The sequence below is a fragment of the Paramormyrops kingsleyae genome, chromosome 23 (genome assembly GCF_048594095.1).
Source record: "Paramormyrops kingsleyae isolate MSU_618 chromosome 23, PKINGS_0.4, whole genome shotgun sequence".
Lineage (NCBI taxonomy): Eukaryota > Metazoa > Chordata > Actinopteri > Osteoglossiformes > Mormyridae > Paramormyrops > Paramormyrops kingsleyae.
The window spans coordinates 15,426,811-15,442,991 of record NC_132819.1 but is presented as its reverse complement, the minus strand read 5'-3'; the positions used below and the strand labels follow the sequence as shown (position 1 = coordinate 15,442,991).

The 16,181-nt window shown below is 40.4% G+C and overlaps 1 protein-coding gene across 3 annotated transcripts; it reads right to left on the bottom strand.

Moving 5' to 3' along the window:
• Nucleotides 1-5,406: 5,406 nt before the first annotated feature.
• Nucleotides 5,407-15,131, bottom strand: stm (starmaker). 3 transcript variants are annotated; one of them, XM_023811985.2, is made up of 9 exons: nucleotides 14,973-15,131; nucleotides 14,040-14,101; nucleotides 12,538-12,576; nucleotides 10,124-10,177; nucleotides 9,967-10,002; nucleotides 8,029-9,840; nucleotides 6,954-7,016; nucleotides 6,250-6,299; nucleotides 5,407-6,136 (listed from the first exon to the last, which is right to left on the bottom strand). In XM_023811985.2, exons 1-8 carry the CDS (start codon nucleotides 14,981-14,983, stop codon nucleotides 6,295-6,297), a joined length of 2,082 nt encoding a protein of 693 aa, XP_023667753.1. In that variant the 5' UTR covers nucleotides 14,984-15,131; the 3' UTR covers nucleotides 5,407-6,136; nucleotides 6,250-6,294. The 3 variants fall into 3 exon arrangements, with proteins under 3 accessions (XP_023667753.1, XP_023667756.1, XP_023667755.1); XM_023811988.2 differs by lacking the exon at nucleotides 6,954-7,016; XM_023811987.2 differs by lacking the exon at nucleotides 10,124-10,177.
• Between the last annotated feature and the right edge of the window lie 1,050 nt (nucleotides 15,132-16,181).

The following is a 16,181-nucleotide window of genomic DNA, read 5'->3' as shown; positions in this document are numbered from 1 at the left end:
CCAGCCCCCTATGATCATAAAAGGCTCATTTCACTGAGAAACACAATCTATGAAATTGCAGACAGATTTGTTCCAAGGCTCACCTATAATTACCTGCTGTTGGGAACAACTGCAGAGTATAAAGTCAGATAGGCAGTTAGAGTACTTATATGAGGTAAAGTATTCACTTATTTAAGTTATAAGGAGTTTCTTCTGTGCCAAGAGTACTGTTTGTATTTTACAGTATTTAGCTACTCAAGATCTATTTATGAACCTCCTTCAGTAATCACCATGATAAAATCGATGTGGCCTGTGGTCAGTTTATATAACACCCACATCTCCATAACAGCGCAATTCCACTCATCTGTGAGTTCATTGTTGTTTTTGCTAATGAATTCTCGGCCAACCATAAATTGCTGTGAATATTCTCTTGTCCTAATATCATTTCTAAGAGAAGGTTTGTTTAATGCACTTCATAGATCATCTATGGGTGAACCTTGGTCCATGTTGATTTACATGAACGTTCATTTGTTCGTTTGCCTTTTCCACGCCAGAGATATCATGGGTAACATCTCCATGCTATACAGCTCTCGTTGCAAGCAATAGCAAGGGCTGCATAGTGTTTGATCTAATGCATTATGGCTTTTCAAAAGACTTTTCTAGAAGTTAACAAGGAGGAGATCTTGGGGTATAACCAATGGTAGGTGGGAACAATTTGGATGCATTTAAAGGTATGGCTGTATGATGAGGAGGCATTAAAGGCATTGCAATAGCCTATTCTTCCATGAGCAGTTCCTGCTTAGGAGATTCTTCTAGGTCATCTGGCAAGTTTGGCCATTTTGCCATTTGAAGCTACTTGAGCCCTTGCCTTTTCGGTTCAGTTTCACCATCTCCATCTAAGATCAGGGAAACTTTGTGTGACTCGTAAATATGGTCCAAGTTATCATAATGTCCGCCCTTATTCTTGCCGTTTTATATTTTGCACAGGTCAGGAAATGAGCAGAAATCCAGAAATCCTAGCAAACATTTGTTTTGTTTTTTTTCCGTTAAGGCTAGCGCTTGTTTTCTCACAGATATCATACTTTCGGCTGGTGTGAGCATGAAACCCACGCATCCTGGATTAAAGTATAATATTTCTGTGGCTGCGTGCCGGCCGTCCCGTTGCTCTGAGAAAGTGGACCGGGCTCGCTAATGCACCGCCGGGTCAGGCATCAGTGGCCTCGCATTTGGAGACTGGAGGCAGCCGCCCTTCAGCTTCTCGTCGGTCTGGTCTGAGATGACCTGCCATTCGCATACAGCCATAAATATGACCTTTCTGTTGGCAGGAGCCAGGCCATTGTTAGGAGCTGTTTGGGGTTTTTGTTCGATGTGCCTCCCCTGCTTCCTCATGCAGGGTCCGGACCACTGGGCTCAGTTTATTTGTAACTCGAGCAGAAGTTGAACCGTGGGCCTTTTGAAGAGTGTACAGAAATTTAAGCACCGTTAACAGCTTCTAGGGGTCAAGCGATCTAGTCTACTTCAACCAGCTACTGAGGGAATCCTGTTCCTGGGTTCTCTTTGCACATCTTTACCAAGTTCTTTATTTTATTATTGCTACACAGTAGAGAAAATGAGAAAAATGAGACCAAAGTGTTGGTGTCTGATAAATTTTCAGTTTCCTGGCATGGACATTACTTACAATGGAATCTCTATCAAGATTCTACGTTTTGTTTGGCCGAATAATAGCAATGTAAGGAAATATATGAACTTTGCCATTGGCCTTACTAATTAGACTGAAAGCATCCTTACAGAATTCAAGCTAAGAGCAGAGCGACCTGGCCTGCAGCACTGCTCCATTCACTGGAAGGTTGATGTCTCCACAGTGCAGCCAGGACCCACTGGGTCCGGCCTACCGCAGGCCGTGGAAACCCCCCTTGTGAGAGGATTTGGGCCAGTCCTTTCCAGTTGCCATTAGATATCTAGCCACACGGAAAACATCAAAGGGAAGGGGGGGAGGGGTTCGGGCAATTTCAAAGTGAAACAAGTCCTCAAAAAGGTTGTTTGTGGCCAATGCACAAATCAGCTTTGTCCTCAGTGTGCCATTGCCCCAGAGGATCCTCCTCCTCCCTCATACTATGGGATGTTTTGCCATTAGACCTTAATGGAAAAGTATAAAAAGAAATTAACTGGCTGTTTTGGAGCAGAGTTCTCCAGACCCCATTGCAAACAGGAATGTGTGGTAAATGTACCATTATCACAGACTGTCTGCAACAGAACATAAATATTAAAGACATTCTCCTCCCTCTGTTGATTTAAGGCCTTTGCATTTTACTTTAACTTTAACGTAATTCAAAATATAAATTATATTTGTATTTGTTTTATTAAATTTGTCTAACATAATGTGTCAGGCTATGCAATAGTTTTTGTCTATGCCTAGCACTTGGCCACTTTACAATACAGATTTACTGCTTTGTTTTCAGGAAATTGCGTTTCCATCGCTGCTTACGGCACTCCGTAGCTGTCCGTGGATAATATCCTGGCCAGAGAAAGCGGTCGTGTCTCGTCGCAAGAAATGCGCCACCATCCCCTAGACAAATATCAATTATTGTGACTGAGCAGGAAACAAGTGAAATCATTCGGCTTCCAGGAATCACAGGAATAACTTATTGCGCAAGGAGGTGAACTGCCTAGCCGATGCGATCGTTCATGCGGGCAGACTGCACAGTCGGGTTGCTGCGGGTGTTGTTTTTGTGTCACTGTGATTCAGGATGTTGCTTTTGGCTGCGTACAGCCCTGGTCACACACTTCAGACTTTCTAGGTATATCCATGAGTATATGATCATGCTGAGCACTACTTCTAATACTACATTCTCACGCAATACTACTTACTCACAGCCAGATTCAATTTGCTAAAACTTAATTAAAGTTAATTTCATGCTTTCCATACCCATGCCAATATATCACAACATATTTTTTCTACATCTACCTCCTCATACACAGGTATGGTAAGGATGCACTGATTATAGCGCGTTCCTGCACCACCACACGACAAACCAGCTCAGGGATGAGAGCCTGAGTGCAACCCTGCAGCCGGTGATACCTCAGCACCACCCAAGTCCGAATGGAACAGTGACTGGAGTGCCAATCCTGCCACCAACCACCAAATTTTCCCTGTAAGTTGGAGGACCTCCTTATAGGGCTGGTTTTGGATTAACGTCATACCCAGGATGAAGCACGTGCAGGTTAACCGCCTTGCTCAAGGTCCCAACACAGGAGAATCACTCCTGGCATTTACAAGATTCGAACCAGCAACCTTCTCAGAAAAAAGGGTAGAAATTTGTACCTTTGCTTATTACTGGGGCTGTAGCCTCAAGGGTCTGCCAATTGTACCCTTAGCTGTAGGTAAATGTACCTTTTAAGGCACAGAAATGGACCAAGGAACATTTCTGTGCCATTGATGGTACATTAATGCTGTTTGTACATTTGGGATGTTCCTCAGAGTCCATTTCTGAACCTTTAAAGGTACAATTACAAGGGTACAGCCCCAGTGACATGCAAAGGTACAAATTGTTACCCTTTTTTGAGAGACTAATATCATATCAGCTGATTCACATACTTTATATACTTAAACATACTCTTTCAGTGCTTCATCATTCCCCTTGTTTCACACATTCCTTTCTAAGCTACACATAACCAATTCTGTTACAGTTCCACAATATATCTCACACCTGACAAATTAAATTGCAAATGCATCTAACATGATGTGGATGCATTCCGATAGCAAAAATTAAAGTAATCAAGTTTTCATATAATAAAAGTATCATCATCATCAAAAGTACATTACTTTGGTTCTTAGAAGCACAAGTGCTACCTTGAATATGACTGCTGGAGTGGATTTCAAGGATTTCACCCACATGTTACTGACTGATTGTCAGGAATATGTAGGATTGACTTGCTCTGCTGGTGTGACTTTTTATCTTCATGAATTTTCACAGCCAAGTGGTTTGCGGTGTCCAGGTTGTGACTCCAGCACTGTCTTGGGACTTTGGGTCATGAGTTCATGGCCTAAGCCACTATACTGCAGGGGCCAAGGCTGAATACAAACCCTGATGATCTGACTCAGGATTTTTCAGATGTGCTATTTTCTCATACCTCAATTTAGCACTGAAAGTTAGCAGCCATGCAGATTTTTATGACTTTTCGTTTCTGATAATTCATCAGATCTCCTTGAGATGTTTGAGTTCAAATCTTCATCTTCTTTTGCAGTCTTCATGGGATGGGGCAGCAGTTAAAACGTCCTGTGTGTTGTTGGATATTGTCTCCAGGAAGAATTATATACAAATAAAGAAGGTGTGGGTGTCAGATTTATAGGGCACTACTCATGCGTTGGTGCTAGCCGTAAGATCATGCTTCCACCCAACACATTGTACTGGTGACTTCAAGAGTTCACAATGAAAATTAAATGGTCACCAGTCAGTCATGTGGTGCCTTAATGGGTGCAGTCCCAATGTTACTGAAGGATATAATAGATTATAGCTACATTTCAAAAGGTGATGAGTTTGGATAGGCGGTAGGTTGCTATGGAGTACTGCAGCCTCACACCTACAGGGTATGGGGTTCTAATCCTCGCACTGTGGGTGTGGGTTTGCATGTTTATCGCCTTTTACATGAGCTTCCTCCTGCGATTAACCAAATGGGTGGTTAAATTTTGTGTGTGCATGTGGATTAGGTTTATATTACTTTGTGACCAAATGTCCCCCACAATGTAATAAAAAACAGTTTTTTTTATGTTGTGGGGACCATTTGTCGGGTCCCCACAAAGATCTGTGAATGCACTCAAAAAACTAAAAATGCCGAAAGTTTCATATTTTGTTTAGTTACTGATGGCTAAAGTTAGGGCTGGATAGGGGTTAAGGTCGTCATTGTTGGGATTAGGGCTTTTCCATAGAAATGAATGGAGAGTCCACACAAAGACACAACCTGTTTGTGTGTGTGTGTGTCTGCGCGTGCGCGCATGCTTGCGTGTGTGTGTGTGGTGTGTGGATTATGTTTATATTATATTGTGGGGACTAAATGTTCCCCACAACGTGATAAAAACTTGTTATTTTGATGTTGTCTGGACCATTTTCAGGTCCCCACAAAATCTTTGACTGCAATCAAAAAAGTAAAAATGCCAAAACCCTTCCGGCTGTACCCGGCCCTGTGCCCTGTTCTTCCCAGGACAGGATACAAATTTATCAAAACTGGAGAAGTAGTCATGGAAGATGGACTGAGGAAATACGTGGAATGCTGGGAAGTAAATGTCTCTTCATTTTGGTAGAAAGTGGGCTTTTCAGTTTCAATCTTATTTGCTTCTGTATATATCAGCCCTGTATCCACTTTGACCTCCACACACAGCACCATACCCACTGTGTTCTTACCTGGCCGTAAAAACACCAAGACTTGAACTTGTCTGACATCTCAGGTTTTATTTAATTTATTCACTATACACGTTTGAGAAAGGACTTTGTGATCTATGTTACTGCCATTAAAAGATTCTAATTATTTAACACACCTTACAGCAATAAAAACTAGAATTTGAGATATTTTCCCAAAACTGGTTTTAAAGTAAGAAAAAAAGGAATCATTTAAAAGCCCCATCCAAAATCCCCGTGCTAGAAGGTCTGCCTGACATTCACACTCAGGAAACATCAACTCTGTGGTCAGTATGACAGTCCGTTGCTGCAGTAACTGGTTTTGCTAAGGCGTGACAGCTGTACAGCAACAAAACATATTGTAAGGAATTATTAGAAAACTCAATCGAGTGATTTTCAGAAACTATTCAGTCCATATGTGCAATGGTAACACATTTTTTTTTTTACTTTCTTGGTTTTACAGATTTTTTTTTAACCAATTAGTGAAGATAAAAATGATAACCTGGGTAAATCTGTAGTTTTGTTTTGTTTTTTTTTTTGCCATGAGTTAGCCGATTGTCACATGTTGAAAGAATTCTGTTAAAATGTGCATTAAAAGTGGAATCATTTGAGAATTCCCCATAGACCTAGAGAAACATGTTCCTTGTGTTTTTGAGGAAAGATCCAAGGATTACGAAGGAGATTGTGTATACTCCTCTAGTTTTCACGTCGTGGAAATCCAGCTGCGTAGGGTCAGATTCTTGTCTGTGACCTTCAGTACACATCTGTGGGAGAGAACAAGTCATTTCAGTTCTCAGGTGAAGGGCAGCGGCACCGCGGTCGGGACACGAGAGGACCTGCTCGGACTCCTGCTTATCGTATTTGAATTGTAAGCTACCTGTAGATCGATCAGGATCCCGCTGTGTCTCCTGGCCACTCAGACTTAGGCTGATAAGGCGGAAACAGAGAAAGGGTACAGTTACAGAGGCCGTAGTGGCTAAACAAATTGTGGTAACACGTTATTTGATGGGCCACAAATACTTATTAATAACTCAGTTTCTCCTGAACTACAAATTATGCACAAATCATGAACAAATATAGTTGCTACTCTAGATAAAACATGCATTACGATTCATTAATGAACAAATATATCAGTATTTCCCTTCAGTAGTCCATAAAGCTTCACAGAATTAACAGTAACAAATACAGTAACTACTTGAGATAAAACACGCATCGCTATTTATTAATAATAAATTAACATGAAATCAGTAGGTAACTAAGACTTAGTTTGTAGTTAATTAATACATAAGTAATAGCATAGTACTATACTATTTGTGCCCTGTCAAGTAAAGTGTTACCAAAATGATTAAAGATTTTGGACCCTCTTTTGTGTCCCTCTGGAATATGTCACACAATGTAATGTGTTGCTAATTATGCACATTTCTTACACTGTATTGCTCTAGGTATCTGTATTGTGCCGTAGTTTGTGGTGTTTCTGACAGAGTCTGCACTGGAAATGGACTAATTGGGGGGAGGAGCTGCTGTGCAAGTCTGAAGGCGGACGCACCAGAGGACAGTCAGCCTGAGAGCGCATGGCCTTACCATGGGAGGGGCTGTGTGTGGTGATTTCTGTATGGTCGTGCTCACCATGTTGATCAGTAACGCCTAATAAAATAAAGAGCAAAAGACTTCACCGGTTGCGAGCCTTTGCTGTCAGTCAATGTATCTCTGTCACAGCATTTAAACTCATCTTTTTTATTCCACGTACATTCTTTAGGCTGCTGATCCATTATCTCCAGCACTTTCCTCTTATTCAGTACAAGACAAACGAAAGTACAGCTGATCAATGCACAGTGGAAGGATGTTACGGGTCGTGTGACTTTGGACTATTGTCACACATATTTGGACTCTGTGTGCTGTCAATGAGACACAGAGATAATTCATGGACATTACAGTCCATCATAAATCATCCAGACTATGTCCACAATTTTATTATTATTATTATTATTATTATTATTATTATTATTATTATTAAGAATATTAAGCATATTCTTGTTTTGTTTGAAATCTCTATCACAAACATGAGATATTCTGGTGAATCTGGGCAGAGCCAATGCTGAGAGAGACAATTATAGATCCTTTTTTTTCTAAAGACACAAAGACAAAATAAAATATTTACGCCTGATTTACAATTTAGTTCAAACATTTGGTGATCAATGTCAATTTTTTGAGCTCAGGGCAATTTTTTGTCTCATATGAGACTAGAACAGACAGTTGGCAGTAATTTTATGATTTAGCCTGCAGGAGCACAAAAACCCTGTTCCGTAAGTTTTATACTGAATTATATATTAGAAAATGATTAAGAAATTCCAATTTTGAATGCAAGACTATTTGTTTTTACATTTTGTACAAATCATTTTATGCAATATCTGCAAGTCTTTGGACTGCAGGAAGAAACCTGTCACCCTGACCAGGATAAGCGATTAGACAAGGGATGGATGGATGGATGGATGGATGAATGGATGGATAGATGGATGGATGGATGGATTTCATGTAATGGTCAGAAATATGTTGATAAATGGAGTGGTTCCAAATGATAGTATCTGACAACATGGGTTGTATGTGTTGCTGAATCATGTGACACTGTGGAGTCATGTGACACTGACTGAGCACATACCAGTAGAATGGCTTTCCGTGGTGCTCCTGTGCGGTTTACTTGTGTGCTCCAGCTCATTGCTGTCATCGTGATCATGGCCATTTTCGGAGTCCCCACCATTCTCTTTGCTGTGACTGCCATGATGACTGTCACTGTCACTGTCATGATGACTGTCACTGTCATGATGCCTGTCACTCTCATGGTGATGATCACTGTCATGGTGACTGTCACTGTCCTTTTCCTCACTGTCCTTGTGATGGTGACTGTCACTGTCATGGTGACTGTCACTGTCACTGTCATGGTGACTGTCACTGTCATGGTGACTGTCACTATCACTGTCATGGTGACTGTCACTGTCATGGTGACTGTCACTGTCATGGTGACTATCACTGTGGTCATCTTCCTCATTGCTCTTGTGATGGTGATTATCACTGTGGTCCTTTTCCTCACTGCTCTTGTGATGGTGATGATCATCATCATGATGACTGTCACTGTCACTGTCACTGTCATGGTGACTGTCACTGTCATGGTGACTATCACTGTGGTCATCATCCTCATTGCTCTTGTGATGGTGATTATCACCGTGGTCCTTTTCCTCACTGCTCTTTTGGTGGTGACTGTCACTGTCACTGTCATGGTGATGATCACTGTGGTCATCTTCCTCACTGCTCTTGTGATGGTGATGATCACTGTCATGATGACTGTCACTGTCACTGTCATGGTGACTGTCACTATGGTCCTTTTCCTCGCTGTTCTTGTGATGATGATGATCACTGTCATGGTGACTGTCACTGTCACTGTCATGGTGACTGTCACTGTGGTCCTTTTCCTCACTGCTCTTGTGATGGTGATGATCACTGTCATGGTGACTGTCACTGTGATCATCTTCCTTACTGCTCTTGTGATGGTGATTATCATCGTCATGGTGACTGTCACTGTGGTCATCTTCCTCACTGCTCTTGTGATGTTTCTTGTCATCGTCGTGGTGACTATCACTGTCATCACTATGGTCCTTTTCTTCACTGCTCTTGTGATGTTTGCTTTCCCTGTCATGGTGGCTGTCACTGTCACTCTCCTGGTGGCTGTCACTGTCATGGTGACTATCACTGTCACTGTCATGGTGACTATCACTGTGGTCCTTTTCCTCACTGCTCTTGTGATGGTGATGATCACTGTCTTGGTGACTGTCACTGTCACTGTCATGGTGACTGTCACTGTGGTCCTTTTCCTCACTGCTCTTGTGATGGTGATCATCACTGTCATGGTGACTGTCACTGTGGTCATCTTCCTCACTGCTCTTGTGATGTTTCCTGTCATCGTCATGGTGACTATCACTGTCGTCACTGTGGTCCTTTTCTTCACTGCTCTTGTGATGTTTGCTATCACTGTCCTGGTGGCTGTCGCTATCACTGTCATGGTGACTATCATCGTGATCCTTTTCCTCACTGCTCTTGTGATGATGATCGTCACTGTCATGATGGCTGTCACTGTCATGGTGCCTGTCACTATGGTCCTTTTCCTCACTGCTCTTGTGATGATGACTGTCACTGTCACTGTCATGGTGACTGTCACTGTGGTCCTTTTCCTCACTGCTCTTGTGATGGTGATCGTCATCGTGGCTGTCACTGTCATGGTGGCTGTCACTGTCATGGTGGCTGTCACTGTCATGGTGACTGTCACTGTGGTCCTTTTCCTCACTGCTCTTGTGATGATGATCATCACTGTCATGGTGGCTGTCACTGTCACGGTGACTGTCACTGTCATGGCTATGACTTATGTCATGATCCATACTTTCATGTTTGTTGTCATGGTCATGGTGTGAACTGTCAGAATCTGAAACGTATAAGACAGAACACATTTCCTAGGCCCAGGTACATATCCAGAAAGACAGACATGGCACAGAGAGATTGACTAGACCTGCATATTTGTTAATATTCATGAATTTGGACACAAACTTACGATGTGAAGATTCATCTCCAGTATGGTCATCTGCTCCTGATGTCAGCAAAAAATCATAGGACCACATCAGTAAGAATCTCATGCTCAACGGTCAGGTTTACACTTTATGGGAAGTGCTTAAAACTACCTACACTATTCTATCTACATGAAACCTTACCTGTAACTTCTGAAGAGTGGATTTCTTCAAAGACCAGATAATTGTTCTTAACGACTTGGAAGAGATTCAGACCATTAGTTTTTAGCCTGTTACTTGTCTAATTAAGGATTGTTCACATATGCTCAGGTTCAGATAAGTAATGTAGAATCTCTTTATTGACTGTAGATGCTATTGACTGTAGGTGTAAGTATCTTTGGCAATACATTTCACAATAAATTTAATGAATTAATTGCACAGTGATCTGTGATTAATCATGATTACTCTGGCCTAACATTAAAACTTACAATCATAAATATTTACACAATCCTTAAATTAATGTAAAATTAACTTAGGTTCATTTTCGTGAACTCCTTATTGTAACATATGGATTTCGTTCATTTTTGAAATTAGTTTGTAGACAGATTCAAATTATACATATAGTTAAACTTTATTGTTTAACTGTTAATTTGGCCTCTAGGGTGGTATTAAACATAAATATTTAATCAAATCCATGGCAAGAGTTACGGAGATGACCAAAAATTGAGCAAAAGTATATATCTTATCATGCCAATTGATTGATTATGTATCACATGTAATGAAGTTGAAAGATAAAAAAAATATCTAGTTTTGTGTTCTTCTATTTTTGGCTACTCACGTAGGGAAAATGGTTGGAAAAAAACCCATCATGGGCATAATTTTACATATCTAAAAGTTTACATAGTTACAGTTGCTCTACACAAAAAAATGTGATTCATTGTAACTTTTTTTTTTTTAAATTCAAGTTTGTGAGAATAAACTATACTTTAATATTTGTCTAATGGTTTAACTTAAACTTGTAATGTACAGATTATTCATTTCCAACAAAAATACTAATTGCAAGCAAGTACAATCTGAATTTTGATCCTTTCAAAGCTAGATTCACAGACAGCAAAAAGTCAAGAGAGTAAATTGTGTTATAAGTTGTGGGATGTTTGTGAGAGCGATTTTTTAAATTGCACAACTTGGTGGTTAATGGCATATACCACATGTACATATACTTGCAGATACTCAACATGCAGAGTCCCTGTCACGTGATTAATCTAAAAACAGAAGCTTTACAACCAATGAAAAAACACATAATAATATGAAAGGTCTGAAGATTTTGAGGCATACGCCTTCAACAAAATAAAGGGAACACTGCAAATTATATTTTTATCGTAAGTATGCCTCCTTCTGGCAATTTTTTAAAATGAACTAACTGATTACATCAGCTTTACCATTAAAGGCTAACTGAAAACGTTTCGATTTTACCTTTGAAGGACTCTGCATGATGTCATGACCTAAACTCTCACATTGTTTCAAACCAGGAAGGAATATTATAGGACTAAAGATTAAAAATCTTTGTTCATGCTCTTCTCCCACTTGGATATTAAAATACTGCATGTATAAAAGATATAATAATGCATAACTAATTCATACATGCAGTATTGTGCTAAAGTCCTAGGCAGCATGAAAATGATGTTTAAATGATGTTCATGTTGCCATAAAGCTATGATGTTACATCTATCAAACTGTATTAGCTTAGTCATTTAAAACCTCTCCTAATGTCACCCCAGTATTTCCAGTAACCACCCAATACACCCATGTAGTTTTTGACTGGACCACTAACACACCTTGTTTGGCTAATCAATACTTCAGTGAGTTATTTAACTAATCAAGCTAATTGATTAATTGAGCTTGTTGTGAAATTCAATGGCTGAGGTGCCCCTGAGGAGAGGTTTGGTAACTGAAAGCGGCGTTCATCTAGCCATCCAACTGGATATCAGTAACTCTTTGGAGAACAGAAGAAATCCCTGTTAGTTTTTATTACTGTTACTGTTAATATGCATATCTTCTAATGTTAAATTGTGTTTTTTTTCTGAGCTATATACGATTACTACCCAGATAAATAGCTTTAGATAGTTTCTTTGACCGCCTAAGCCTTTTGCACAGTAATATATCTCAATCTTCAATTCACCTAGAGGTACTTCAGTGGAACTTTTTAAGTTTAAAAAACATTTCCTATTGTTTTAATTTAACATACTTTATGCTTATGCCTTGTCACTGATTTCACTGCGGCAGATTTGGGCTCATGTGCCGGACAAATTCTTTAGAAGCAACTTGCAGGAAGTCATACTCTCAGGCATTGTCATCTCTGTGTGACTTTACTAGAGTATGCTATTGAGAATATATTCAGCCCAAATAGTCATTGCTAAAAACATGAAGTTGATGTATGCATTTCAAAGAGAAAATAGCCACAGCATTATTATGCATTAATAAAATGTTATTAATTGGTATAGAATATAAACAGAATCCATGCCTGTAAATAACAATCCCTGACCAGAATTCAGAAAGTGGTGAAATCTTTGCACTTTGGGTTTAAAATGTAGCAAACGGGAATCTTTGACTTAGCTTACCTGTCACATCTGACTTCCCGGAGGAGACGTCCACCACACCTGGAAGTTAATAACAGGGCCCGTTTCTCATTCTATCTTGTTACACGGAAAAAGCAGTGTTTGCGGTACTGTTTGTAAATGTCGTTTTTACTCCTAAAAACGTGGCAGCCTTGTGTTTGAATTGGATTCCTGCTGTTTCTTGGAGTAAATATGGGCAGCCATTGGAGTAGTACATTAGAGTAAAATCACCTTGACTAGACTGATCAGTATATGCATGCTTTCCCTCTCCCAGTTTATACTGGAGACTATATCTAATTTTGTGTTATTTACTTTAATTTGTTTGCTTGCTTATTTGTTCTCCTGTTTTGTTCTTGTGAGCTGGGAGCACATGGGCATAATATTGAGGGCAGGGGGGGGGGGGGGGGGTTGAAATCTCCACCCATATAGGGGGGTCCTGGGGGGGGTTGTATTGGCCAGCTTTGATTATTGGGGGGGTTACAATCCCCCCCCCCCCATCTCCCCCCTTAATTTAAGGTAATGCAGGAGCTTGTTTCACCAGTACAGAGAGACTGACTTGCCCCAGGGACACTGCCTTTACCGGTGCAGTACATTTAAATTGATTGCATGACCCCATTATCAGATCATACGTGCATTAGTGGTGGTAGGAAATTAGGACAATTCCAGTCCAAAACCTTAAAGGGAGGAGGGGATCAGAAGAATTGACAGGGGGCCTAAAAATTTGTAATTAATTGGGGGCCCAATATGATATGATGTCATGAGTCCAAAATCTCATACATAAGGTATGTGAGTGACAAACATTATAATAATCTATGATGTCATATATGTCACTATGTGACCTCTTTTTAATGGAATACATCTCATTGGGTGATTCCTTTATGATGTCATACGTTATCTCATTGGCTGAGCTATAGTGTGGTGTATGTTAGTGGGTCACCCCTTTGTTATGGCATACTGAGTGACCCTTTTACAGTTACAGTCTAACCAAGAAATCACCTCATCACTGTGCACGCTGCATTTTCAGGTATAGATACGGCTCTTTGTTACGTCATAATGCCTGTAGGTTGATAGAGGCATGTAACAGCGTTAGGGCCAATGGAAAGGATTCCATCTGTGTGAATGTGGCACACGGCAGTGGCCACAGTCTGTGTGAAAGGCCCTCTCTGGCCAGCAAGCCTTTAGCTAGCACATCAGGCACAAATGAACAAAACCTATTGAGAGCTATGGATAGGCAGCAGCTCCTGTTACAGACTGATCTCAGAGGAGCAGAGCAGAGAAATTCAGCTAGCAGTCACAGTACGAACCTCCCACATTTTATCGGGAAGGTATCCCGTGAAGGGCCTTTTCAGGGAGCTCCGATATGTGAAGAGGAAGCTTTGGGGATTGGAAAGGACACGGTGTAATGTAAAACTCTGCAGGAGCCACACGGCCCAGAGAGAGTCAGGATGAAGAGTTTTCGCGTAGATATGTGAAGAAGGAGGACAACGGAGAAATGGGCGACTTACCGGCTAGCGGAGCCGAAAATGCAGGAGCCACCAAGGCCAAACATTGCAGCGTAAAGAACAATCTGAAACGATCAAGCACATACACTGAGCTGGACCTTCCCTCCTGGAAACAGCAGATTTTGATAGTTTCCTTTAAATATCTCATATCCTTTAAAACGATGAATGCAGACAGTTTGAACTTTTTAACAAAAAAAAACAAATTCACCATTTTAAACTGAAATAATATATATTATTATAATAATCAAGAAAACTGCAGGCTAATTTTCCCCTGAGAATTGCCAATAGAATCAGTCCCAAAATTAATTTACAAATATCCCAGATACCATAATTCAAAGACACAAACTCTGTACTGAAAACAAGGAGGGCATGTATACTACACCAATTAAAACTACACGACGACTGTAAACTCTGCAGTATTCCATCATCTGTCAAAGATTATTAATGGCAAGATCCATGCCAACATGACAAAACAATTGTATTGCAATGCTAATGATACAAATTAAACATGTAGGAATTATGAGGAATTATGTGATAATTAACCTCATGTTTATTGTTTACAGTCTCAAAACAAACTGATCTCAAAAATAATATACATTTAACCATTCTTCTCATTCCTGTTCATTAAGACCAAGAATATTCTAAGACTTCAGGGTTACAAATACTATATATACATAAGGTTTATGTGACCATTCTAATGTTCAGGTAAGCGTCCTAATACTCTTGTGAGCATTCTGGACTTCAGGTAAACATTCAAATGAACTCCCCTGTACCTCAACAATGAATTACCTCAGTGTCTAAATTCAAGCACTGCAGTTTTCTGCAACAATAGGTCCTGTCAGAGATCAGGTTAGATGAAAGCACTCTAGTCCAACTCCACTCGGAAAGCTCACCGTACAATCGGACGAGACCCAGCCACAAACCTTTCTCACTTACCGCGGTTGCATGGTGGTGACAGTGCTGGTGGCTGAGATATACGGCTGCACACAAACTTCTCCCAAGTCTCCCAGTAGTCTAAAGCTTCACTGGACAAATCAGGTTTTATACTTTCCCTGCTCCTCCTGCTTGAAGTGGGCAGAGCCAGATCGGGAGAGGCGTCGCAAGGAACCTTCTAAGATTACATTAATTAAAAGAGGGTTAAGAATACGGGGTTCACTGCCTTTGTCTGTGTTTTGAAACAGCCCTTGTAAGCAAGGTCTAACCTCACCCCCGCATGAGCAGATTTGTGTCACTTAATAATTGTACAGTAGTCATTACACCTTGTTTTCATCCATCAAGGTTACATCGCTTTGCTGTTTGGGAAAACATCAAGCTACTCGATAGGATAATATCGTCATCTTAAGTGTCGCAGGTTCTGTCATGGTTTTGTCGGCACTCTCACGGTGATGTGAGACTGGCGCATAGATATGCTGCAGAGATGTGAGTTAGGAAGCATGCAATCTCCACACACCAGGGAGGGGGACTTGTGTTGACTGAAAGGCTGATTTTGCAATGTTACTTTCAAGAGACGCCGAGGACGATAAAGGGAAATTGCTGGAAAACTGGCCCTTCGGTTCGCACTAAGATTACAAGTTAATTCGCATGCAAACAGAGGCCTGTGCCATCTGAGGCACTAAGAAAAACAAGTGATATGAAAAGCTACCTTTTCCATGGAGACCTTAAGCCCTTTGTATACAAAGGACTGTTTCCAGCATAAAGTTTTTTTTATCAGCATTAGTAGAACAAATGGTTTGTTCTTTATAAACATGTCCAAATTTATCTTCCATTTTTGCGACCAGTAACGATATTAAGTCTTACTCAGCCATGTGTGGTCAGACTTTTAGACGAACACAAGAGATGTTAAGCACACATAGTAGGTGTAAGAACTGAAAATAAATAGATATACGGAGAAGGTCAGACCATGTTCTGTCTGTGATTGTATGTTAACGTTACTTGTGTAGCTCGTATTCTCACTTTTCATGTCATGTAAACATTTCGGAAATGTGCCCTGCTTTGTAACATGATTCGAGATGTGACAGGATTTCTAAGAATATAAATCAAAAAAGTCTCAGAATGGTTAATGTTTAAGTCAAAAGTTTCTCTAAAATGCATCGGATGAATAAAAAGTAAGATTGTATGTAGTGGCTGAAATCATATGCAGCACAT